Source organism: Juglans regia, chromosome 2, assembly GCF_001411555.2.
Source record: "Juglans regia cultivar Chandler chromosome 2, Walnut 2.0, whole genome shotgun sequence".
NCBI lineage: Eukaryota > Viridiplantae > Streptophyta > Magnoliopsida > Fagales > Juglandaceae > Juglans > Juglans regia.
The window spans coordinates 1,664,924-1,691,016 of NC_049902.1; the positions used below are offsets into that span (position 1 = coordinate 1,664,924).

The 26,093-nt window shown below is 32.4% G+C and overlaps 1 protein-coding gene across 1 annotated transcript; it reads left to right on the plus strand.

The window, feature by feature from the left end:
• Positions 1 to 13,486: 13,486 nt before the first annotated feature.
• On the plus strand, positions 13,487 to 15,539 carry LOC109012433 (probable pectate lyase 5). The gene is made up of 4 exons (XM_018994062.2): positions 13,487 to 13,684; positions 13,799 to 14,548; positions 14,684 to 14,822; positions 14,930 to 15,539. Exons 1-4 carry the CDS (start codon positions 13,569 to 13,571, stop codon positions 15,149 to 15,151), a joined length of 1,227 nt encoding a protein of 408 aa, XP_018849607.1. The 5' UTR covers positions 13,487 to 13,568; the 3' UTR covers positions 15,152 to 15,539.
• Positions 15,540 to 26,093: the final 10,554 nt, after the last annotated feature.

Here is a 26,093-nt window from a genome sequence, read left to right on the forward strand (position 1 = left end):
ATTTATCACCAGTCTGTTCCAGACAGTGGAACCCAAGATATCAAAACAATGATTGCGAGTCAAGAAAGTGTAAGTTCACAAAAATTTAAAATATTTGAATAGTAATATCAATATCACATTAATATTTGAATATTATTCGTTACAATGCAATTTTGGTTGGATGTATCACAACTGGTGGGAAAATGAAGTTGTATATGTATTGAATGTAATTCATGGAACCAATGGCATTTCGATATCACATTTTTGTGTATTGTGTATTGGGAACCAATGGCTATATTATATTAGACAAATATTTGTATTTTTTGATGGATAGCTTTTTATTTGTAGATATTTTGGATGGTATAAGACTTTTTATATGTTGCAATATGATGTTTGTTTCAGGTGTTTTATCTCAAACATTCATAATTCCAATATTTAAAAGTTGTTTTAAGTGTTTTATCTCAAGCATCCATGATATGTTGTGAAAAAGCAGGTGTTTTATCTCATATGAGTTCCACTTGATTTAAGCATCTATGATTCCAACATATAAAAGTTGTTCCATGTATTTTATTTCAAGCATTCATGATATGTTGTAAAAAAACAGGTGTTTTATCTCATATGAGTTCTGCTTGATTCAAGCATCCATAATTCTAACATATAAAAGTTGTTCCATGTGTTTTATCTCAAGCATCCATGATATGTTGCAATATGATGTTTGCGATGAAATTTTTTTCTATTTTATTTTATTCAAGCATCCATGATTCCAATATAATCAAATTTCTACACAGGTTCTCAATTAATCAGAAAATTCAAACATTGATTTACAAACCAATAAACGAACTTTAGTTATACATTTGTCAGAAGCACACAGACTTAAGTTCTGATCTATTAATAACTTAACGTATTACATCGAACTATTAATAACTTAGATACTGTCAAATACCAAACATATATCAAGTTTCAAATCACTTAGATACTACTAAGTAACATGACACAACAACTACAAAAGCCTAATACAGTCGGAGTAGTGTGCGTGAACGCCTTATTACAACTTGTTGCTCCAAAAGCACCAACTCTCTCTTCTCGATCTCAGCCGCTCTCTTACAGAGCTCAATCTCCCTCTTCTCGATATCGTCGAGTTTTTTCTTGAGCTCTTTCTCTTTTCGTAACAGTTCATTGTTTATTTCTAGAAGTTGGTGCTCATTCTATTCATTTCTATTTGCCCACTTGAAAAACTTGCAGTATGATAATCCATGATCATATTTTACATATATAAAAAATGTTAGATGTATATAATATTAATCATTATATTAAGCATTTTACGTTACAAATATAGTAATGTAAAGCAAAAAAATCAAATCAAATAAAAAAATCAAATAATGTATAGTTAATAATGTAAAACATGGCATGTGGCAATCTGAAGGTTGTATAAAATGTAAGGCATGTGGCACTCATATAACTCTACAACATTTCCTGTAGAGGGTCATATATGGAATTTCATGATTTTAGTCTTGTAAGGACTATTTTCTCAATTGTATTGATCTAGAATGTAGAATTTCTAATGGTGGACATTGAACAAGTCCAAAATCAAGATTTCCTACTATTGAAGTACAATACAACATTGGCACAGCTCTTTTTTTCCTCATTTTATATAAGTAGATGCATAGACTTAGGCCTCATTTGTTTTCACAGATAAGATGAGATAAGATGGGCTGATGTAAAAGTTAAAAGTTGAATAAAATATTGTTAGAATATATTATTTTAATATTATTTTTGTTTTAGAATTTGAAAAAGTTGAATTGTTTGTTTTATTTTATGAAAATTTGGAAAAGTTGTAATAATTAGATGAGACGGGATGAATTGAGAAGTTTCCTGAAAACAAACGAGACCTTAGTCATACAGGTATACAAGCACAAATTCTCTTGAGGTACACAACTGATCTAGTGAAGTTTTCACATCAATGCATTTCCTTGTCAACATAAATCACAATTTTTTATTTTGGCCCTCCTCTTTCCCCTGTTCAATTCACCGAGACTTCATCTTACGTAAAGAAACATGCAATTCACTCTTATCATTCCCAAAAAGTCATAAGATGGCTATTATCATTTGCTTAGAAAAGATCATGAAATACATATAAGCACCCCATCGTGAAAGTAGCGAATAATCAGGAAGAATTTGGATAAGCTCTGCCAAATTATTATCCAATATTAATTGAATAAGAGTATACATCCAATCAACAAATAAGGTTGCCACCATATGTAAAGAAATATCCAGGTAGAAATAAGACAAAAGGAACAAGGCTACCACTAGAAAACAAAAGTTTGCCTGGATAAATTCGTGGACATCAGTCACTATAGGAATGTCATACGCTAGTTTTACCTTCTCAAGTATTTGCAGATAAAGAGTAGAAATAAATAGAATTTTGATCTTGGAGTTTTACTAGGTTTTCAATATTAAATCTCAGTATAATTAATCCATGTACAGAAAGAAGATGAAAAAATAAAAAAAACTGATAGGATGAATACTAGACGATAATTACGGAGGTCTACTCGATAGGATGAATAGGATGTTGCATAGAAGAAAATAAGCGAGGCAAATACAAATAAAGAAGGAATTAAAAGTCTATAAAAATTAGAGAAACGCCATGGATCATAGAGTGTTAAGAATATTATTCAAGAACTGAGTTAAGTTATAATGAAAAGCACATACCAAGCCAAACCATGGACATCTCCCTCTCTCTTAAACCAAAATAAGCCCTCGACTTATTGGCCACTAAAGTTCCTCCATTAAGCATCCGAGATATCCTGCACCAAGGAAAATTTATATGAAAAAGAAGGAAATGGGAGGGAGAAACACAGAGCTTGGTTAGGATTTCTTTCGGCTTTGCTTTGGTTAGGGTTTCTATCGGCTTCGAAGGGGGAGGTAAAGCTTTGGTGTCTTTCGGCTTTGAAGGGGGAGGCAAAGGATTGAAGGGGAGAATCGGCCTTCGTGTGGAAGGTGGGCTTTCATGGGAAGAGAAAAATCGGCTAAAGAAGATCATTCTTCTTCGGTCTTCATGTGGTAGATTTCGAGTGGGGATGAGAAGAGACGAATGCTTGAAGATGGAAGAGAGATCTGGAAATGGGGGCAAGGGGAAGACAGAGGGAAGATGAAAAAGATGGGAGAAAACTCTCAGATAAAAATGAAAAAGGGAAGAGTAACAAATATTCAGAACGACGTCTTATTCTTTTTGCCACGTGGGACATGGTTTCCCCATGGTTCCCCACGGTGATTTTCTATAGAATTTTTGTTATTATTTTATTTGAAGTCCATAATTTAATTTTTATTATATTTTAGCCCGAATTTGCTTTGTTGGTGTAATAATTGTACAATATATCCCTATAATTTTTTTTTAAATGTCGATTCAGAATGTTTTGAGCGCCCAATTTGTAGAATTTCTTAGTTCTTATGAAAGTTTGGTAATTTTGCTTAAGTGCATTTTCATAAAATTTTGAGTTCTTATGCATTATTGGAATGTCGATGGTTTTTCTCCAATGTCAATTTATTTTTTGAATTATTTCTTCATCTCAACTTTCAAATACATTACTCTATCCCAATTTTTTGAATTTCATACCGTATTGGCTAGTATGACCGAAATATACTGTTTATGTTGTGTAGCCAATACAAGGAAGCCTGTTGTTTTGTATCGATCAGAATTTCGGCCGTTTCCATCCTTACCGGCCTATATTTCGGCCTTTACTTTTTTTTTTTACCCCCCAATTCATATTAGGCTATTTATAATTTATATACATATTTATATATAATTTATTCATGTATAGACTATTATTTTAGAATATAATTGTTATATATGTTTATATTTATATATATAATTTATTCATATATAGACTATTCCAAAACAATAATGGTATTGAAATATTTCGTTTCAATACTTTGACCGAAACAGTCACCGGTATGTTATTCAAAACATTGCTCCATCCTCTTAATTTCTTCATCTAAAGAATTAAAAATATAAGATGCCATATTTTTTCTTTATTTTTATTTTGTTTTCGGTTTATGTTGTGTGTGTTACTTGGAACCTCTAGCACATTTAAACCCCAATCATTTCAAATTTCTTTTCAATACTTAAGTTATTTTCTTCCTTGATTGAGAAATGAACACTTGTAACAATTTAATAGAGTTATGAGAAATGAACACTTGTAACAATACTTTCAGATTCCCTACTCGTGTTTTGATTAGGAATGTTAGAGGTGTTACATACAATGTTTTGAATACCGTTTCGGTGGAGGCATTAAAACAAAATATTTCAATACCGGTATCGTTTCGAGTACTATTTTGAAATAGTCTATATATGAATAAATTATATATAAATATATAAAAATTATAAATAGTTTGGTCTAAATTGAGAGTCAAAAAATGATCTTGTAGGTTTGAAAAAATGAAAAAAAAAAAAGAAAAAAAAAAAGAGTAAAGGCCGAAATTCTGACTAGTAGGAAACTATATCATTCTTTGTACTGGCTACGCCATGTAAATGGTATATTTTGACTCGGTCAATACGGTATGAAATTCAAAACTTTGGTTACATGCAAGTGTTTCTTAAAAAAAAAATAAAAAAATAAAAAATAAGGGAAGTTAAGGGGCTTATTTTAGTCTCTTCAAATGAAATGATTGAGAGACTTCTCGCTAGACGAGGAATCTCCTATTGCTTTGATTTTTTATCAAAATATTCAACATCATAAATGTGATCAAGAGAAAATTGGTTGTGCACCAATATCTTTTCTAGGGGTATAACCGGTCTGGTCCGGTTTAGTTTTGGATAAAATTTAGGATCGAACCGGTATATACCGGTTTTGAATTTTTTAAAACCGATTACGCACCGGTTATCCTCTTAAACCGGTACTTTCGGTTTTACCGGTTTCCGGTCCGGTCCGGTCCAGTTTTTCGATTTTTTAAAAATATAAATTTCACAATTTGTCATTAAAATTTTGTTTATAAAAAAAAAAACTAATTTAAAAAAAACTGTTTTATACTTTTATTAATATATTAGACTATATAATAGTATTAATATTAGACTATTGGTATAGTTATAAGTTATATATTAGTATTAGTTATAAACTTTTAATGATTTAGTATTAACATTTTATGTAATAATTTATAAATTATAATAAGAAATTATTTTATATATGAATATATATATGTTATATATAAAATTTCACATAAAAATTTATAATTATACATTATATATAAAACTTATATATAAAAATATTATTTTTTATTTTTTTTAATTAACCGGTCCGGTCTGGTTCAGTCCGGTCCAAAAAATCTCGGAACCGGAACCGGCCGGTTTTTACATTTTAAAAATCGGTTTCGGATCGGACCGGTTTAAAACTGGTAAAATCGGTTCGGTTCGGTCCAGTCCAGTCCGATTTTCCGGTTTGAGTTTACACCCCTAAATTCTTTTCATCTTTTTTTCCTATACCTGACTATCAGTATCATACCAAAAATGCTAACCTTATATTTTTCAGATCAAGATTTACTTAGATTTAATTTGTTAAAGATATGTAGTTTACAGTACTTGGGAGCTAGAGACTCGACAACTGTGCTCTTGTTAATCAAAACTGGTCTGATATTTTTCCGCCATTATATCTTCTTCATCTAAAGATCAGATCTCATTTCAGACTATTAATGTCCTCTTATCTCCAAAGTTTGGATCATCTTCTTATAATTTTTAGAGACTGTGGGTATTGTTGCTAGTAATTGGAACCATGCATAACTTTTTGGGAATATTTTTCAATTGGTTTTTGAGTTTAGGAATATATTCTTTACAAAACTCTCATTTTGACACAAACTTGGTTTCATTAAGAAACTTTTTTATGGAAGAGATACTTCTAAGACTGCGTTTAGTTCTCAAACTCAATTAAGCTCAGTTGAATTCAATTTAATTTTAAACTGAGTCTAACATCTAAATACCCAACTCTCAAATTACTAAACTCATCCCAACTCAAAACTTTCTTACACGTGAGACCCACAACTTTTTTTAACTTAAAACATTTTTATACGTGAGACTCACAACTTTTTTTAATTTCTCATAAAAAGTACTAAACTCATCTTAATATTTAAATACACTTTAAACTTAGTTTAGATAGATCCCACATGACTCTCTCCACTACTCACTCATTATTATTTATAAAGAATTTAATTTAACTAAATTAAACTCAAGTCAACATCTAAACGCAACCTAAAGAAAAAAATCTAGAGTTTCCCATAATTCTTGTCCCTAGCTGATGGGAGACAACAATCAAACATATGGGAATTTCCCATACTCAGCTGACATGGGGAGCTGCATCACTAACAAGTACCTTTATATTTAATTCTTGTCCCTACCACTTGCTTGTTATTTTAGAATGAATTTTGAAAAAAAAAAAACAAAGTGTTGGCACTTTCCTAATAAGTCCAGAAACCCTCCTTCGCATGTAAATTTGTAATATTATCTTTAAACTTGAACTGGAATTAAGGAACTGTATAAATCCTTCAAAATCTCTGAAAATAGATTACCAGTTTAGACAAGTGGGCTTTTCTGTAGAAAATAAACCCACGAGGCAGATTGTACATTGTGAAGTGGGCTTTCAACCACTCAGATTGTGGATCGAAGCAATGTCAACATATATGGACTAAAATGGTAGAAGGATAAGTATTTCGGTATAAAAGAAAAGAGAAATAATACTTATAGTTGTGAGTATATAAATTATGTATAATTATTTTAAAAAAATAAATAAATATAAAATTTATATAAAAAAATAATAATTTTTTAATAATAAATTTTATTTTTTTTTAAAATAATTATACAACACTTACACAATTATTCAACGAGAAAAGAAGAATAGGGCAATATAGTAAAGAATACTTTAATTCCTAACTCCGAACAGTAAAGTCAAATCTGCCAATCTTTGAACTGCGAGGAAGAGAACAAGGAGACAGGAGTGCATGTAATCATGGTGAAAGTTTGACCTTTTTTTTTTTTTTTTAACTTAACCTAGATCATCACCCGACATAATATTACACTCGATTAAAGCGAAAGACTAATTTCTCTTACAAGTTACATCAAGTCCAGATCTTGCAGCAGCCATTTTGGACTGATCCGCGCGAACCCTCTTCACTCCTAAACTGCTGGCCTTTGCAAACTTCAGAGCATTCATGTCTGATATTCAAACATATATAGAGAACATCATTCGATTCCCTTTAATCCCAGCAAACATTAGCTCAAGATCATAATCTTCCATTATCAAAGGAGCAAGAAATTTATTATAAGTGTTATCTACTTCTCTGCTGATCTCAAGCATGTTGCAAAAAGTAGATAGGACTATATGATTTGAATTAATGAATTCTAAAATTAAAACTGCTAATTAAAGATCGATATACGTACAGGCATAGGTACGTACCACTCGATCGACACACCAATAAAACAGCTGCACCCACGCGACACATGATCAATAAATATTAATGCCATGACATGAGAAAAGCTCATGTGTTGAACCAGATTGGCTGAAGAGATCACTACATATATTATTACTGCAGACAAACAGAAAGACATGAGTGTAGTTAGTCAAAGGACATTAAGAAGGAAACATGATGATAGTGTAGCATGGCTTTAAATGATTATGTGATATGTCGCTACGCCGGCCTCTGATAGATCTATCTCATTAATTAGGTAGACACATTAAAGAAGTAGGAGCTTTGTTACATTGTTATCGTCATTTGATTAAAAAATAAAGGGCGGAAAAGAAGGCCGTCCAATCCAATATTATAAGTATTTTTAGTTTGAAAAATAATAGTTGCAGTCATAGTGTGTAACATGTAAGCGTTGTGTAATTATTTTAAAAATTTTAAATAAATACGAAATTCACGTAAATAAAAAATTAATTTATTAATAGTAGACTTCACTCTTTTTTAAAATGACTGCATATTATTTATACACTCTACGACTGCATGTAATATTTATCTTTTAATTTTATCAACATGATTAGGGTTACTAGAAGGCCAATATATGATACCTTCAAAAATATTGATATATAAACTCCTTTTTAGACCAAGCCAAAAAAGGGGAAAAAAAGTAAAAAAGATGGATTAATTCAGGAAATAAAATCGTTCTCATCATGTGATCAGGACGACCTGCAATATTAGTTCCAAAATCATTAATAATGTATAATTTCCATAACTTTGAAGTGTTCATGAGGGGATGCTTGGCTTGTACTTTCAGCTAGCTCCAAAAGCTAAAGATATATATATATATATATATATAAAAGTAATGTTAAATACAGTCGTAAAATATACAAATGTCGTGTAATTGTTTTGAAAAAGAGTGAGTCTATTATTAAAAAATTAATTTTTTTTATGTGGGTCTCATATTTATTTATTTTTTTCAAAACGACTGCACGGTACTTGTATACCCACGACTGCAAATATCATTTCTCATATATATATATATATATTTGAGATGATTATTAGATAAAAAAAAGTCACTATATACTTTCACACTCCACATCTTATAAAAAGCATGCTCACAGGCCACAATTTATGAAAAGTATCTCTATACTCTATAAAAAAATTATAGGTGTAAGTTGTGAGAGTGAATAGTGACTGATGAGTAGAATTCCTATTGATAGAGGAACTCAATTAATTGCCTTTACAAGTGGTTCATTAATCTGCATCACAGCCATACTATCAGCCAATAAATGATGTAATTTGCTATACCTAAATAGTAAATACACACTTTTATGGGTGTATTGGGCCACCCTCTCGCTAGTTTTTCTTCAATCCACAGACCCCATGCATGCATGCAAGCATATATTACATGGTGGAAATTAATTAGTGTTGATGAATATAATTAATGTGAAATATTATGTCGGTGCCAAAAAGTGACTCATGTCCAGAACTTGACTAATTATAAATTCAACTCCATTACCTAAAAAACTTGACTAAGTTTTATTGCACATGAAAATTCAAGCACAATACATAGAATCACCGGAGAATTTGACTCTTAATCCACAAATTTAGCTGACAAATTTCGGACACTACAGTGAAACCCTTTTTTCCCCCCAAAAAAAGTCTAAGAGAATTTTGGGACTTGATAAATTACGAGATCATGCATGCATCATCATGTGCAGGCACAGGGAAATACTATTGGCTGAAAGAGACTTCCACATGGCTTGGTCTCTTGAGTTTATAACGTGTGAATTTCATTTGCCTAGTTGAGTGATGCATTACATCAGGCACAATTATGATTAATTTTTGTTTAGAGAAATACCTTTTTTTTTTGTTTTTCCTTTTTATATGTTGGGAACCTTTACAAGACAGGACCCTTTAGATCCATCTCTACAAAGTAAATTTCGATCCCGTGCATTGCATTCTCGAAAGTTTTCTTACACGGAACTAGTTTGGCTTTTCATGACCAATTGATTGTTAGCATCCATGAACTGCTGAATCTTAGACCTTAAAGAGAGTGATATTTCAAGATCAATGCCTTCACCACTTGGGTCAACCCCTTGGAATTGTTTAGAGAAATATTTTAATTACAAAAGAATTTTATTAAAGTAAATTCACAAAGTGATATGATTTTATAAGTATGTTAGATTATAAAATTAATTTTTAGTATAAAATATATCATACAAAACCACATCAATTTATAAGTTGATCTATTTGTGGATGTATGACTTTTCTTTTATTTAATGTCTAATTTGTGTAAAAGATGCAAAGTCAATGTTTTAATAAAATGATTATTATTAATAAGCACAAATTTTTAATGAGGCAAGTTGGAAATTAATTAAAGACACATGACATTGACCCAAATATCAATGAAAATGCCCATTTTTTTTCAATCACCCTCACCACGATCACTACCCAAACGTCCAAACCCATCCTACCATAATATAACATGGCTACGCCATTTTTTTTGTTCCCTACCTCAATATTGGTTGGAATTGCAATCGTATCCAACATCAACGGTTATGAATAGTCCAACAAAATAGGAATAAATAAAATAAAATCCCCATGTGACGACGTCGCTTTCACTAGCTAATAACCACCGCAAATTAAATGGGATTCCACCACGTACGGCCTCTAATCGCGGCCCATAGGGCTGGGGTATATAGATATATATATAATTTATTAAAGACTTGAAATTATATTTAAGTTATTGAATTGTCTTGGTCTTCTAGATTAATATTTATATAGGAGGTCGAGACCATACAATAATCATCATTAAACAATGTGAGACTTAGTACAATTTATTAAAGACTTAAAATTATATTCAAGTTATTGGATTGTCTTGACCTCATAAACCAACCTTTATATAGGAGGTCAAGGCCATACAATAGTCATCTTTAAGCAATGTAAGACATAGTGGTTTGAATTCAGAGATGAGTTGAGATTGGTTGAGATGATTTGTGAATAATAGAATAAAAGTTGAATTATTTATTATATTTTGTGTAAGAATTTGAGAAAGTTGTTTTGAGATTTGAAAAAATTGAATTGTTTATTATATTTTATGTGGAAATTTAAGAAAGTTGTAATGCTGAGATTAGATGAGTTGAGATGAATTGAGGTGGGTTTTGAACGCAAACGAGGTTAGTAGTAACTCTCACATTATTTAAGAATGACTATTGTATTGACTCGACCTCCTATATAAAGTTTATCTTAGGAAATCAAGACAATCTAAAATCTAACTCTAATGAATTTAAGTTCTTTTTGTATCTATAAATTTAAATTATATTATAATTTTGATCTAAAAAAATATTTTTAGACCAAAACAATTTTTGTTAGACTCAATGTGTTGGCCTAGGTGGGGGTGGGGCAGATGGGCTTTTTTCCCAAACCCCTCCCCCACATGGTGCGGGGTGGGGTGCGGGAAAGGGTATCCCCCACCCCACATCAGGTGGATATCAGCCCTAATGTGTCACCTTCATGCATGTCGTGGAAAAGTGGCGACTCCATAGGTCTCCATTTTGCCATGTCAGCCTCATATATGACTATGTGACAATATGTGACACAATCTGTTAACTCAACACGAATACGATACAATAATAGCGGGTTTGGGTTTAGTCTTAACGGGTTCAAGTCAAAACGAGTTGACCGGCCCGTTAAGATACGATTGTTTAACGGGTTGATAACGGGTCAACCCGTTTTGACCCTTATAAAAGTTAAAGCTACAATTATACTCTTATACCTAAAAGTAAAATTGTTGAAATTTTAATTTTGCTATTTTTATTATTTGAATTGTAATTTTGGATATGTAGTTAGTTTTATATATATATTTTTTATAGATATTGTGATTTTAACATTTATATAAAATTATGCTAGACTTAATCAGGTCAGGTCAAACGTGTTAATTTCAGGTTTGTTCAACTTATTTAGATAAATGAGTTGAAAATGATTGAGTCGGGTCAACCTATTTCGTAGTATTCACTAACGGGTCAAAACGGATTTTATCGTGTCAATCAGTTATGTTAATGAGTCGTGTTAGAATTTAAGATTTTGACACAATAAACTTAATGAGTCGTATTTGAGTTGATATATATAATATGATATATATATATCTTGACACGATATGAATATAATTCGTTAATACGATTTGATAACTGTTAAAAAAATTAAAATTACAAAAAAAAAAATAATAATAATGGGTCCCTACCTCTTTTTTCTTGGTGAATGTGAAATCCCGGCGAAGGTTGCGGCAACTAAAAATAAAGCATGAAATTACTGACTTTTTTTTTTCTTTTTTGTTTTTTGTTTTTTGTACAAAAGGGAATAAATGAAGGTTTGGGCCTACAAGAATTAAAGGGTTTGATTTTGGAGGGCAAAAGCACGTGGCATGTGTCACGAGGATATGAGGTCCAATCTTATTGTTTCAATTGATCCCATCAAATAATATTATAAATTATAAATTGGCTCTCCACTCCCCACACAAATTCACGATATTACTCCAGCCTGGCCCTGGGTACCTACCATTTGAAAGTGAGTGGTGAGCCACTAAGCATAGCAATAACATTGACATTAATTTTTATACTAAGAAGTCCTATCGTCATAAAATGATTTTATAAAAATAAATTCATAAATTAATATAATTTTATATAAACAATAATATATTAGATCTACTTTATAATATATGAGCAGTACTACTCTGCCATTCCAAGTGACCGCTAGGCCAAATTGATATTTTTATTTTTTTTTTAATTTTTTTTTCATATTTTTTTTATCATTTTAAAACATTTTTAAAAAATATAAAAAAAATCAATACACTAATAGTCATTTTTCAACTATTAACTAAAGAAAAAAATAAAAAATAAAATAAAATATATGAAGTGTCAAAATGAGGAGGCAAGTTGAGTGGGCAAAATAGCATTTTTCTAAAAATAATTTTATAACATGACGTACCATATCAAGTTACGTTAATTTGTGAATTTATTTTTGTGAAATTCGTTACTCAACTATATTATCATAGAGTACATATTAATATGGTAGTTCATAATAAATATGATGCAAAACAATATCAACTATATTATGTATATATAGTTGCATATATATATATTGCATATATGCATCTTTATATAGAACAGGAGAATTTTAGAGAATATTATCAGCAATCATATATATATATATATATGTATATATAATGCCTTTTTCTGGCCATTATGATCAATAATTATATATAATTTTCTCTAGAAAAAGAAGAACTTAAGAAATTAAAATTTGATGTAAATAGGGACAAGTACTTACTTGCCCACTTGAATGGAAAAGCTGAATTATTTGTTAAAGATGATGTAAGAAAAGAGAATCTAACTATATATATATTAGCAGTCAGCACTTGATGATAAAAATAGCTATTGCTTGAGAATTTATTCTCTCAAAACTTATCTACAACTTGCATTAATGAATATGCTTATTAATTTGAGAGCACAAAATATAAAATATGAATATGCTTCTAAACACATCATCATATTCTAATATGATAAATGTTATTCTAACGTGTATATATATATATATATATATATGTATGTATGTATAAAAGATAAAGAATAGCATCACTCATCGCATTTCCATACATGATTTTATTTTGAAAAATGCAACTTTGCTCACTTAATTTATCCACTCATTTTGACATTTCATGTATTTTAAATTTTTTTTACTTAATAGTTAAGGAAGTGATTATTAGTATATTGATATTTTTTCTATATTTTTTAAAAATATTTTAAAATGTTAAAAAAAAGAAAAAGAAAAAAAAAAGAAAAAGCCAATTGGTAAATGGAGCGGTGACTTTTTGGTGTATTTTTTTTTGACTAATTGTGTACCATCATTCAGGGCATGCTCAACGGCAAAAACTACCCAGATGGGTGGGAATCTATCTCATAAAACCAGAAATCACGAAGCAAGTTGGACCCACATTTTGAGAAGCCTGAGAGTTCATTCACGCAATTGAGGCCGGCTTTAATTTCTTTATATAACATGCACTCCCTGGCCTCCTCCATTCATTACCACTCACCTTAATTACTCTCTCTCTCTCACACACACAGACACACATTTCCTAGCAAAAACAGGAAATGGCAAGCTTTCCTTTGCACTTTCTCATCACCTTCCTCCTGTCTCTCCTTCTCCCAACCCTCATTTACTCCTCCCCAGTTCAGGATCCAGAGCTAGTAGTACAACAAGTACAAAGGTAAGAGGCTCCACCACCACTTTAATTACTAGTGTTTTGTGGGTACCAAAATGTTACTAAAAAAACAAAATACAGTTACTTTGCACAAATTGAAATACATTCTGTTATTTGCAGGAGCATCAACAATGCCTCTCGGATCAGGAGGAACCTGGCTTATCTTTCTTGCGGGACAGGCAACCCAATTGATGACTGCTGGAGATGTGACCCCAATTGGGAGAAGAACCGCCAGAAGCTGGCTGATTGTGCAATTGGGTTTGGGAGGAATGCCGTTGGTGGAAGAGATGGCAAGATTTATGTGGTCACAGACTCCAGCGATGAAGATGCAGTGAACCCAAAGCCAGGAACTCTGAGATATGCAGTAGTCCAAGATGAGCCATTGTGGATCATCTTTGCACGTGATATGGTGATAAAGTTGAAGGAAGAGCTGATTATGAATTCGTTTAAGACCATTGATGGGAGGGGAGCGAGTGTGCACATTGCTGGGGGTCCATGCATTACCGTTCAGTATGTGACCAACATTATAATCCATGGCTTAAATATACATGACTGTAAACAAGGAGGGAATGCTAATGTGAGGAGCTCCCCATCGCACTATGGGTGGAGGACGATCTCGGATGGCGACGGTGTGTCGATCTTTGGCGGTAGCCATGTGTGGGTGGACCATTGCTCACTGTCAAACTGTGCAGATGGGCTGATTGATGCAATTCATGGGTCTACTGCCATAACCATCTCAAACAATTACATGACACATCATGATAAGGTCATGTTGTTGGGTCACAGCGATACCTACACTCAGGACAAGGCCATGCAGGTCACCATAGCCTTCAACCACTTTGGAGAAGGGCTTGTCCAAAGAATGCCAAGGTAAATCTAGTAAATTACTAATCTCAAAAGCACCAAAAAACTGAATGTATAAAAAGTGCGCGCAAGTTGTAAATTAATATTCATATATGCCCTTTATTTTCATGTTGTGTTGAGCATATTCTTTATATATGCCAGATGTAGGCACGGGTACTTCCATGTGGTGAACAATGACTACACTCATTGGGAAATGTATGCCATTGGGGGGAGTGCAGACCCTACTATTAATAGCCAAGGAAACAGATTTGCTGCACCAGATGACAGATTCAGCAAAGAGGTGAAATGAAATTCCCATCTTTTAAAAAGAAAAGAAAAGAAAATGTCCAAAAGTGTCTCATTTTACTATTATTGCTCACATTTATACACAATTGTGAATTTGTGCAGGTGACCAAACATGAAGATGCACCAGAAAGTGATTGGAAGAACTGGAATTGGAGGTCAGAGGGAGACCTCCTGATAAATGGTGCATTTTTTACTGCATCAGGGGCTGGGGCTTCATCAAGCTACGCTAAGGCTTCCAGCTTAAGTGCAAGACCATCTTCTCTTGTCGGTACAATTACAACGAGTGCTGGTGCACTTAATTGCCGAAAGGGTTCTCATTGCTGAGTGTGATACCTCAACCAGATTCCTTGCAAGTGCCTTTTAAAAGTCTTGTTGGAGGAGGCTAAAATCTATAGAAAAATGAGTAGATACTGAAGGGAGGGAAGTTAAAAAAAGGCACAAGAAGCTTAGGGTCAATCTCTATGGTCTACTTTTCTTGTCTTTTTCTTCCTTCCTTATTTTCTCTTTCTACCCATTTATTTTTGCTCTTTTTTTTTTTTTCTACCTTTTGACTGACTCTGTTGGTCACAATATGTACAACCTCGGCCTGTTGCTCTTAGAACTCATCTGGGGATTTTGTCTGGGAATCTCGATGGGCTTAGAGAAAGCAAGTGCAGAAGTGTTGCTATACCAAATTATCCTCTTTTTATATATAGATTTTTATATTAAATTAAGCTCTCTCTGTGTCACTCCTCTCTCTGTCTCTCTCTCGAGACACCACACAAAACTCAAAGAGCCTTGAACAAACAACTCCATTGAAGAGTTAAAAAAGAAAAAGAAAAAAATGCAACCCCGGCCAAAAAGACAAGGGAAAGAAAAAATGCTAGTGAAGACAAAGGAAAAGGCTTCAAACTCTACCGATCATATTAATTTACGTGATTGTGAAACTTCAACCACCTCTATAACTGTAACCGAACTCATTGCAACAAGAAATTAGCAAAGAAGCTAATCATTTGTCATTCCTATATTGAAGAAACAGAGAAAGGATTCCCATATTTCAATAGATCCAAATAGTCCAATCCAAAAGAACATAAAGCCACCTTTAGTCTTCATGAGCTCATCTTCTTCCATGGCAGTTTTGTAAACTCTCACCAAATAATATGTCATTACATCAAGTTAACTTCACAAAGAAAGATTCGGATCTCTTTGAAAATCCTTGTCAAATTTCAGCCAATTCAAGTAGTATTGTGCCAGAGGGAGGTGCAGGATCGTCTCTTGGACAAGTAACCCCTAACACCAATCCAAGCAAGCATGTGAGGCCTGCCCCTCACACAAATTCCTATCCGAATTGTCTGTAATTTGTACAGAAAATTTTAGCAGAAGAAGTACCATGCCAAATGTATTGAGGAAAATGATTTGTGTAGTCATAGAATATCCAATTCACGAGTCTAAATGAAAAAAGAAAATAAGGTGCATCTAAAACCAATATAAAAAATTTAATTTTTTACGAGTAATACTACGTATAGTTATGGAGTGTGTAAATATCGTATAATTATTTAAAAAAAAATAAAATTTATTATTAAAAAATTAATTTTTTTTAAAATAATTATACGATCTTTATGTACTCATATCTATAATTATCAGTTCTCATTTTTTCCAATGACCTTAAAACTGCAACATTACTAATAGATTGAACCTTCAAAAGGAGAGGGAAATAATGTCTGCCCTAATCCCCTTCGATTCTTGTGCAGATGGGTCCACTTGGGAATTCTGAACGTGGGGGAATACAATAGGTGGGACCGTGGGAGGAGAAAGCACATGCAGTAGCTTGAATTAATTGGAACTCCTTTTGATGGAGCCGTTAGTTGTGGACTAAAATTGGTTACAACTACATATACGTTTGACAAAGCTTGCAGAAATCAAGGTTCATATAAAGGTCTCTTTCTTGATTTATGAGTATTAATGGAAGAGTAGTAGCCTAGCCATGATGCAGCAAGGCACATGCACGATTGAATTAAGTAGGGTACAATAAACTACACCCTCATATTATGGCTCCATCTTGGCCCTATCCCTATCCCTATCCATCGTGACTTCTACTAGTTCTCTAGGTTTCAGCTATGGAGCACTCCACTCCATTCTTCCCATCCTCTCACATCAGCGTTTTAGCTTGGCCATGCGAAACTTACTTTAGTTTTTTGAAAACTATAAAGAGAAAAGTTGTGTACTGTTAGACCAAACTCATATGATCTATGGGGGTCAGTTTAGCTTGGGCTCGGTTTTTGTTGAAATTAGATATGTAGGATGTGGGACAAGCGCCAGTTATGTCTTGTGATGGGACATGTGCAAGTCTTGCCATATCTTTGGGTGCAAACCCATGCATCCATGTTAATACATTTTTTTGTTATGAGTTTGATTTTGTCAAGTTGGTCTGCATGCATTATGGAGTTTATCATCATTGATAGTCCCCATAGTACCTACAATCTTTATTCATTTCGTCTCAAACTAGCCTCATTATGTAACCTCTGCAATCTGACACCAATTGATCTTCTTCTTCCTTTTTTTGTCTCCTCTGTAGTCTGTACCCTTCTTTGAACACGAGTTTGACCAAAGACAAACATGAATTCAATGCCCCTGTTTCATGACACAAACTACCAATTGTAGTTTTATTTTCTTTTTTTCATCTCTAATTTGCTTTGTAATGAAATCTGGCTGATTCTCTGAAAACATATTGCTGCAAATAAGAATTTCATGCAGTGAGATGAGCATCAGCAAGAGTGGAAGGTGTGATCATGAGGTCCTCACTTTTCCCAAAATTGATAGGCCCCTCGCACTTTGGTTCACAAGACCTGTTTTCAAGTCAGTCGTTGTCATGGTAGCCTTTATCTTCAGAAACACTGAAATCGATCCCTGATGCTTGCGACTGAAATAATGCTCTATCGACAGGCAAGTATATAGAAGGCAAATGAATAAAGGAAGGCATTTTGGACCACAAAAATGCCCTTCCAGTATTGCATGTGACTTTTTATCCAAGTAGGTGTAATTTCAGTGACAATTCATTTGGCTCTCACCTCTATCTTGGAGCAAACTACTATTGATGATAAGACTCCCAATCTTGCTGCATCAGGGACTGTTTTTCAGGTCTCAAGTTTAGCTAAATTCGTGTCACAACCGAAATAAAGTCCATCAAATGGCTTGTTTATTCTTGGATTATAAACACATGTGGGGATCCATACATGTGGAAGACAATCCGTAGAAACAAACCTAATTGGAAAACGACCAAGATCAATAGACAAAACATGATCATGAGGCCTAAACCCGGACCCAATGCAACTTGAAGATCAGACTAAAACTCTTTTTTTTGACGATGTTTATCCATAATTTTATTGAATAACCCTCACTTGAATCGAAGGAATATCGTATTAACAGTTTCAGCCATATTGATGAAAACTCAAGTACAAGATGCTATAAACAAAAACCAAAGTCATAAACTATAACCCTATATATAGACAGTGACCATTGAACAAGAAAATTGTTATGCCAATATATAGTCTGATCTTGTCCCTGTATTCCCTTACTGCCCACTGAACTCCCTAGCTATAAGATCAAACCAAACTCACGGTGCTAATGTCTATATACTGATAAGATTAATCTTCATGACTTGAAAAAACTGAATAGTTTTAGCTAGATTGAATTATTGTTGATTCAATCTGTACTGTACAGCATTATAATATTAGTGCTTATGACCTACTGCATGCAACAATCAAGGTGGTCAAGCAGAGATTGCGGTGAAAATTGAAGACCAGAGCTAACCGACCCATCCAGTTTTTCAAAGTGGTTTAAAACGTCTTCTGAAAGTGTGCATGCTTTATTCAAAGCTTTGGGGGAAGTCAATCACGTTCCCTTGAGGAAAAGGAAACTAAAGACTGATTGATCCATACTAGCTAGCAGCAGCCTCTCTAGAAGAGAGCGATGGGTTGGTTCTGCATTAATCTAATTAGAGGTGTGTATATATATATATGACTTATACCATTGGAAAAAACTGGAACAGGATCAAAATAGGACCAACGACATATGTATAAAAGATTTCCATAATCAAACAAAATAAGTCGTACACGATTTATATATAAGTTTTAATGTTTGATATATGTAATTGTCAAAATCTGGTTAATTAATTAAACAAGTATCTTTATTTTGCAACCTATTCAACACGCCAAGCCAAAATATATATATTATATATATATATATAAATATAGGCATTATGTGCACGCATTATCTTAATTAACACGAGATATATATATATACACACTTCCCAATATGATAATAGACACGTTATTATGATGCTTTGTTATTATTATTATTATTATTTTATAAAAATAAATTTCATTTCATTCAATGAAATCGAAGTTACAGTTATAATTTATCAATATAAGAAAAACCTGGACTATAAGGTAAACTATGCATTTGCTTTAAGGCACCCTCGCACACAAATTTCTTTATAACGGGCATTCTCTTAACTTCTATAAGTTTTTTCCTAACAAACCTTCTGATTTTTCTTAGAGAAGAGTGTTATGTAAAAAATAGAACTAAACGACTCATCTTCTAAAAGAATATAAGTACTAATACCCTCTGTCCTCTCAAGGAGGAGGACTGCTATCTCACTGTCTCCTCTCAAAGGAAGAACGAGACTCTACTGCTATGCACACCAAATCCAATGAAGCTTTGTTATTGATTCATATGAAAAACTAAATAAAATCGATTAAATCTTTTCCAACCGATTGACCAAAGCATATATAGAGAAATTATCACTTCCGAATTACAGTACTTAGATCTATTAAATGATAATTATCACCATTGGCATACACCCTTTAGGTTGCAAATTAAAACAACAAGAAAAGTGATATAGCCGCAAAGAGATTTTATAAATATAAAAGTGATATGTCGGATCTACTTTTCAATAAAATTGATTTTAGAATTTGACATACCATATTAATTTATAAGTTTATTTTTATAAAATTAATTTATGAATTTCTAAATAGCAAAGGAATGTTAATTTACGATGGAGAGAGATCAGGCTTGTAAAGTTGGACTAAATGGAGATAGCCATCCAAATTTCTAAAACATGAATTATTTGGCAAAGAATTACAAATGGAATTAATTGAAAATTGTGACAATTTGAGAGTATTTTTCTTTTTAGTCCGTTCAAATGAGGCACATGAATAATGTTTTTAATTTTCTTCTAAAATGACTCACTTTTTTTTTTAAGTAAAAGGGAAGGCCGAGGGGGGGACTAGCGTAGCAATCCTATCTGGGTGTGACCATAAGAGCTATTTCCCATTGTGGAATGTCCAGCTTAAACCATAGCTATTGCCTCAAGAGCGAGCTCGTCACCATAGCACTCTCAAAGTATCGAGCTAGTCCAAAGCCTCGTCACATGGCCTAAAGGTCAGGTTTTACTATTACAAATAGTTTCAACTTATGTCCTAATTTGAACTTCTGACCTTGAAACCATAAAATACCAAATCGTACTAACTAAGCTACCACTTTGGTGGTTTCAAAATGACTGGTGATTCCAAAATGATTCCTTATTTAATCAGAACTTAGTTTGACTAAGACTTATATATTGAGTGTCATTTTCATTTTTCAAGAGGCATTCTTTAATTTCAATAGAAATGACAAAACAACAACTCCTTTACAATTTTTCTACCATCTTGAAATAAAATAATATTTTTTTAAAATATTTATTTTAACTTTGATTTAATGTATTTAAATTTAAAAAAATATTATTTTATTGATAAGTTATAAATAAATTGTAATTGGGTTGTTATTTTATCATTGCTCTTCTTTCAAAATCATGAGTGGCCCATTTTCTCTAAATTTCCCCTTTTTTTTTATATATTTGTATTTGTTTGATCAGTTTGTGAGCAAAAAAGAAAAAAGATTATGACATGATCAGGCCGAGGAACAGAACGGGGGCGGGCTAGCGTGGGCCCCCGTACTTTATTCTCCTCTTCCTCTGATGCATGCAAGAATGGGATTTCATTTCAGCCTTTTAAAACATAGATGTCGGTCGAGGCCCGAGGGATCATCACCCTTTGGGAATAAATTCCTGTTTATGGGCTATTACTGGTTGGGGCCGAAGGCGGCAAGGCCTCATCATCATACTCACAAAAGCCCAACCTAATCATTCTCGCAACACGAATGAATGTATGTTTTGCATGAATTAATGCTTGAATCATCACCGTTCAACTGCTGTCAAAGATACGTAGAAAGATTATCCAAAACGTTTTCACTTGTGTCTACCATTACGAAGAAGTCCCCCAAGTTTTTTTTTAAAAGAAAAATTAAGGTCTTGTGTAGTGTGTAAGCGTCGCGCAATCGTTTTAAAAATAATAAAATTTATTATTAAAAATTAATATTTTTTTTATATAAATCTCATATTTATTCACTTACAAGAAAATTGGTATTGCTCCTTTATTTTGTATATCTTATTTCTAGGGAAAAAAAGAAAAAAAGATAAATCCGATGAATGGTACGCTTTATTAAATATGTTTTCTTTTTCCATATTTTCAATTTCAATGAAGAAAGGGACCACGAAACCACCGTACTTTAATTATTTTCTGGAGGGGACCGTAGCTTTATTTATTTATTTTAGATAAGGATGCTTCTACGAGGATTGAGTCAGCAGCTGCGTCGACTTATTGCGAACAAAGAACAGGTCGGCCCCGACAGTTTATATTGTTATTGTTAAAATAATATATTAGTTGGGCACAGTACATATGACAGACAGGCGATAGCGTCAGTTTCATCACCTCCTGTTCGATACCAACGATTTTGGTGTTTTTACAACTAAATCGTCTCGAATTTATATTGAGAATATTGATAAAATAAAATAAAAAAAATAGAAATTTCAGTTTCAAGTTTCAACTATCTTTATTATTTCATATAAAAAAAAAAAAAAAACTATCTTTATTATTTAATGGCCATGGTTTGTGAGGTATTATTTTAAAATTATTACTAGATATTATTTTAAAATTATTACTTTTAGTCACGTTTTTTAATATGATAAATTTTAAGTGATTTTATATTTTAAATATTTAAATAGAAACAACTTGAAATATTTTATCTAATAAATGTGATCATCAATGACAGAATTTAAAATGAAGAAAAATACTTTTTTAAAATAAATTATTTATATTTTTTAGATTGATTTTTTAACGGAATTCATCATTATTAGAAGGCGAGAGATAATGTGTCAGTTAAGATTGAAAATGATACGAGAAATGTCGATTACAACTAGAAATCGATTCTGAGTCTTTTGATTTGGTATTGTTGGAAATAAAGAGGAAATAGTTGTGATGAACTTGGCTGAGATAGGAATCGATGGACAACTCAAAGATGAAAGGATGAGAACGAGTTACATTCCACGTCAGATAGTTAAACTCCTCTTTCCATGCTCCAAAAGCCGCTTGTTTAATGCTCGGCCTTAACAACAGCTCCTCCGCCCTTGGGGACGATGTCGTTTATCCACTCCACGTCAGATTCGTAAATAGATCATCCTTAACAATCCTAGATGGATGGATAGATATCTGGCAACTTTCCAACAAGGCAGGCAAGTTAGCAAGGGGTATACATGGAAAATCTGATTACTGGCTGCTCTGGGACAGTGAATATTTGGACGCTCCCCACGCGCATATGCCTGCAAATTCTGAACACTTTTAAGCCAAAATTCCGGTGACAAAAAATAAAAAAACCAATTAATGAATATAAATGCGAGAAATGCATAAACTGATTTTTTATTTATTTATTATTTTTATGGTTCACAAACTAATAATTTTATTAGATTCGTATTTGGGTGATGTGTGTATTATACCATATTCAATATGAATAATCCTAAGTACAAATTTTAAATAGACAAGTTCAATATAAATCTTTTGTTATAAAAAAGTATGTCTTACTATTCAAAATAACTTCTTTTTTTTTTTTTATATATATTTTTTAAGTGGAGTTTACTTTTTTACGAAGACTTATATAAAGTGGAGGAATTCCTAATCACGAACAATCACCCTAATTTCAACTTTACAAAGAGTTTTGTCAATTGTTGTATCACAATTGATCTTTTGTGCTTCCTTCGGGGGTGCTACCCAGCAATAGTTTTGACTTGTGGGGGTTGCAGCATTTGTTGTATTCTTTAGGGTCAAATTTTGCAGTCATGCAAAACCTATTTTGATTGCATCACCAGTCTACTAGGATGCAAAACTCTCTACCAAAAATAAAGGAGTTCCTTCTTAACCAAATCTTCCGAGCTACTACTATTATCTCTTCCAATTCCTCGTGATCCTACTTTTTTTTTTTATCCTTATTGAGCATTTCTCCCAAACATATTTTGCTGAACTACTACCCTACAAAAGCATGCTAAACTGTTTTGATTTCATTGATGCATATGGGGTAGTTAAGATTTTCAACCACCTTTTTCTTGAACAAGTTTATTTTGATTGGGAGAGAGCATCAAGGTAGACTCTCCACAAAAATAATTTTTCAGCATTTGGAACTCTCAATTGCCATATCTTGGACCAGCTTAATTGGTTGTTGGTGCAACTTGAAGATTGTCCCTTTATTTGATTTTCTCCTTTGCAGAAAATAAGCATTTCTTATTGGGAACTTGCCATTTGCAGTGCATCTCCACACCATTTTATCAAGACTATTGCAAGGACTTACTAGTATTTTGCATAATATCTTAACTTTAGAATTCGAGAAGACTTCATTTACTAGAAGAATATTCCATTGTTTTGCATGTCTATCCATCAGGACATCAACATTTTCCTTTTCATTTAAAACCCTCATTGCAGATTGGATTCTGAAGATTACATTGAGGGGGCCACTTATCTTTTCAAATTTTGACAATTTCTCATTCTCAATTCTCTATATTATTCCTTCTTCAATAAGGTGTCTTGCTGCCAGGATACTTCTCCAAACAAATGATGGATTCCTAACTTAGCCTTAAAGGAATTTAGGCTCAAGGAAATATTTGGGTTTTAGCACCTTCGCTGCCAGTGAGTCAAGGTTCTACACTAATTTTCATCCTTGCTTGACAAGCATTGCAATGTTGGAATTCTCCAAATCTATGAAACGAGCCCTCCTACAGTCTTTGACTTTCCCACTCTAGGTAACCAGTGAGTCTTCCCTTTATTCTCTCTCTAATCCATACCAAAAGTTATGTCTAATTCTATTAATTTTCCTAAGTAGTGACTTGGAAAGTTTAAAACTCCCATACAGTAGGTTGGAAGAGCTTGTATGATAGATTTGAGTAGAAATCCCGTTCCAGCTAGGGAGAGAAACTTCACCTTCTAATTGCTGAATTTATTCCTCACATTATCCTAAATACTGTTGAAGGACTTTGGTCGAGATATACCAATAAGAGGAGTAGTCCCAAGTACTTTTCTTAAGAATAGGAGGATCGAATGCCTGATATATCCAAAATGATGTCTTTGAGTTCTTTCTTGGTATTTCTACTGAAGAACATGGAGGTTTTATCCTTATTAAGCCTTTGACTTGATGCCCTCTCATAAAGTTCCAACAATCTCAATAGTCTGCTCCACTCCAAGGAATTTCTCTTACAGAAAAGTAAACTGTCATATGCAAAAAAAATAAATAGTTAATATGTAATTGCCTTCAAGAGATTGTAATTCTTGTGATACGGCCTGAAGTTTCTGCATTGTTGAGAACACATAGGACTTCAGAGCTTATAATAAACAGGTAAGATGATAGAAGGTCACCCTACTCGATTCCTCTTATTGGTTTGAAAGCTCTTTAAGGGATACCATTGATGAGGATATGGTATGAAACTGTACTAACACATCTCATTATAAGATCAATCCATCTTCCAACAAAACTCACTTTTTACATTATTGCTCTAAAAAGAATCACATTCTATTATATCGTAAGATCGTAAGCTTTCCTCATATCAAGTTTCAATGCCATGAAGCCAAATTTTCCATTCATTCTATTTGTTCATAGTATGCATTGATTCATAAGCCACAATACTGTTGTTTGAGATCAATATTTTAAGGAAAAATGTACTTTGGGTTCGGGAGATAATCTAAGAGAGAAGTAATTTCAGTCTGTTAGCCAGCATTTTTGCTATGATATTATAAAACACATTGCAAAAACTATAGGTTTAAATTTTGAGACTATGATAATAACTTTGGTCTAAGGAACAAGAACTATCTGTCCAAGCACACATTTTCTTTTCATAAAATGTTTTTCCTCCATCGAGCTGTGTCTCTCGTGTTTGTCAATTTTTGTCGAAGAGTCCAACTTCGGTAAGTCCCCGTTATTCTATTTTTCTCTTTTATTTATTGCTTAAAGAAAAAGGAAAATTTTATACGATTTTAAATTTAGTTATTTTAATTATTTATCATTAATACCATCTGTCCAAGCACCTGCATTTAGAACGTAAGAGCTGCTACACAAACATCTTAGGTTGCGTTTGGATGTTGAAATGAGTTGAGTTGAGTTGAGATAATAAAATATTGTTAGAATATTATTTATTATTATTATTATTATTATTTTGAGATTTGAAAAAGTTGAATTATTTATTATATTTTGTATTGAGATTTGAAAAAGTTATAATGATGAGTTGAGATGAGTTGAGAGGAGTTTTAATTCCAAACGTACCCTTAGTCAACTGTACTCCAATGATTTTGACAGAAAGTTGTTGGGAATTTGAGAATTCCAATAGAGGAAATGCTTTGGTCCCAAAGTGTGTCACGAATGTTTGTTTGTTTGTTTATTTTTTTTTTTTTACTGAATGATTAAAAAAATATTTTTTAATAATATTGTAATTTTTTATTTTTTTTTAAAAATATTTATAATAATTAAAAAAATACATAAAAAAATAAAAAAAATAAAATACCTATTCGGACACAAAATGGGTCCCGAACTCGGGACCCATAGCAGTGCCCTTCCAATGGGTAATGCATTTTACATTTATTTAAATTAAAACAAGGATATTGCTAGGCTGCCGCCAGCTCTCAAAGTTCGGTTTGAGGCTAGTACGAATGTGTATTTTTATTTTTATTTTTTATTTTTTTAATATTTTTAAAAATATAAAATATATTAATATATTAAAAATTCTTAATTATTAAGTAAAAAAATTAAATACACTAGCATTTTTCTTAAAAGAAATCTATAATCCATTTTTGCTACTTACAGTTAGGTTTAATTTAGATAATGAGTTGAGATAAAAGTTAAAAAATTAAATAAAATTGTTAGAATATTATTTTTTAAT

Coding starts and splice junctions, on each gene's coding strand:
- LOC109012433 (XM_018994062.2), top strand. CDS start 13,569: ATGGCAAGCTTTCCTTTGCACTTTCTCATCACCTTCCTCCTGTCTCTC. Junction 13,685..13,798: donor GTAGTACAACAAGTACAAAG/GTAAGAGGCTCC, acceptor TGTTATTTGCAG/GAGCATCAACAATGCCTCTC. Junction 14,823..14,929: donor ATGACAGATTCAGCAAAGAG/GTGAAATGAAAT, acceptor GAATTTGTGCAG/GTGACCAAACATGAAGATGC.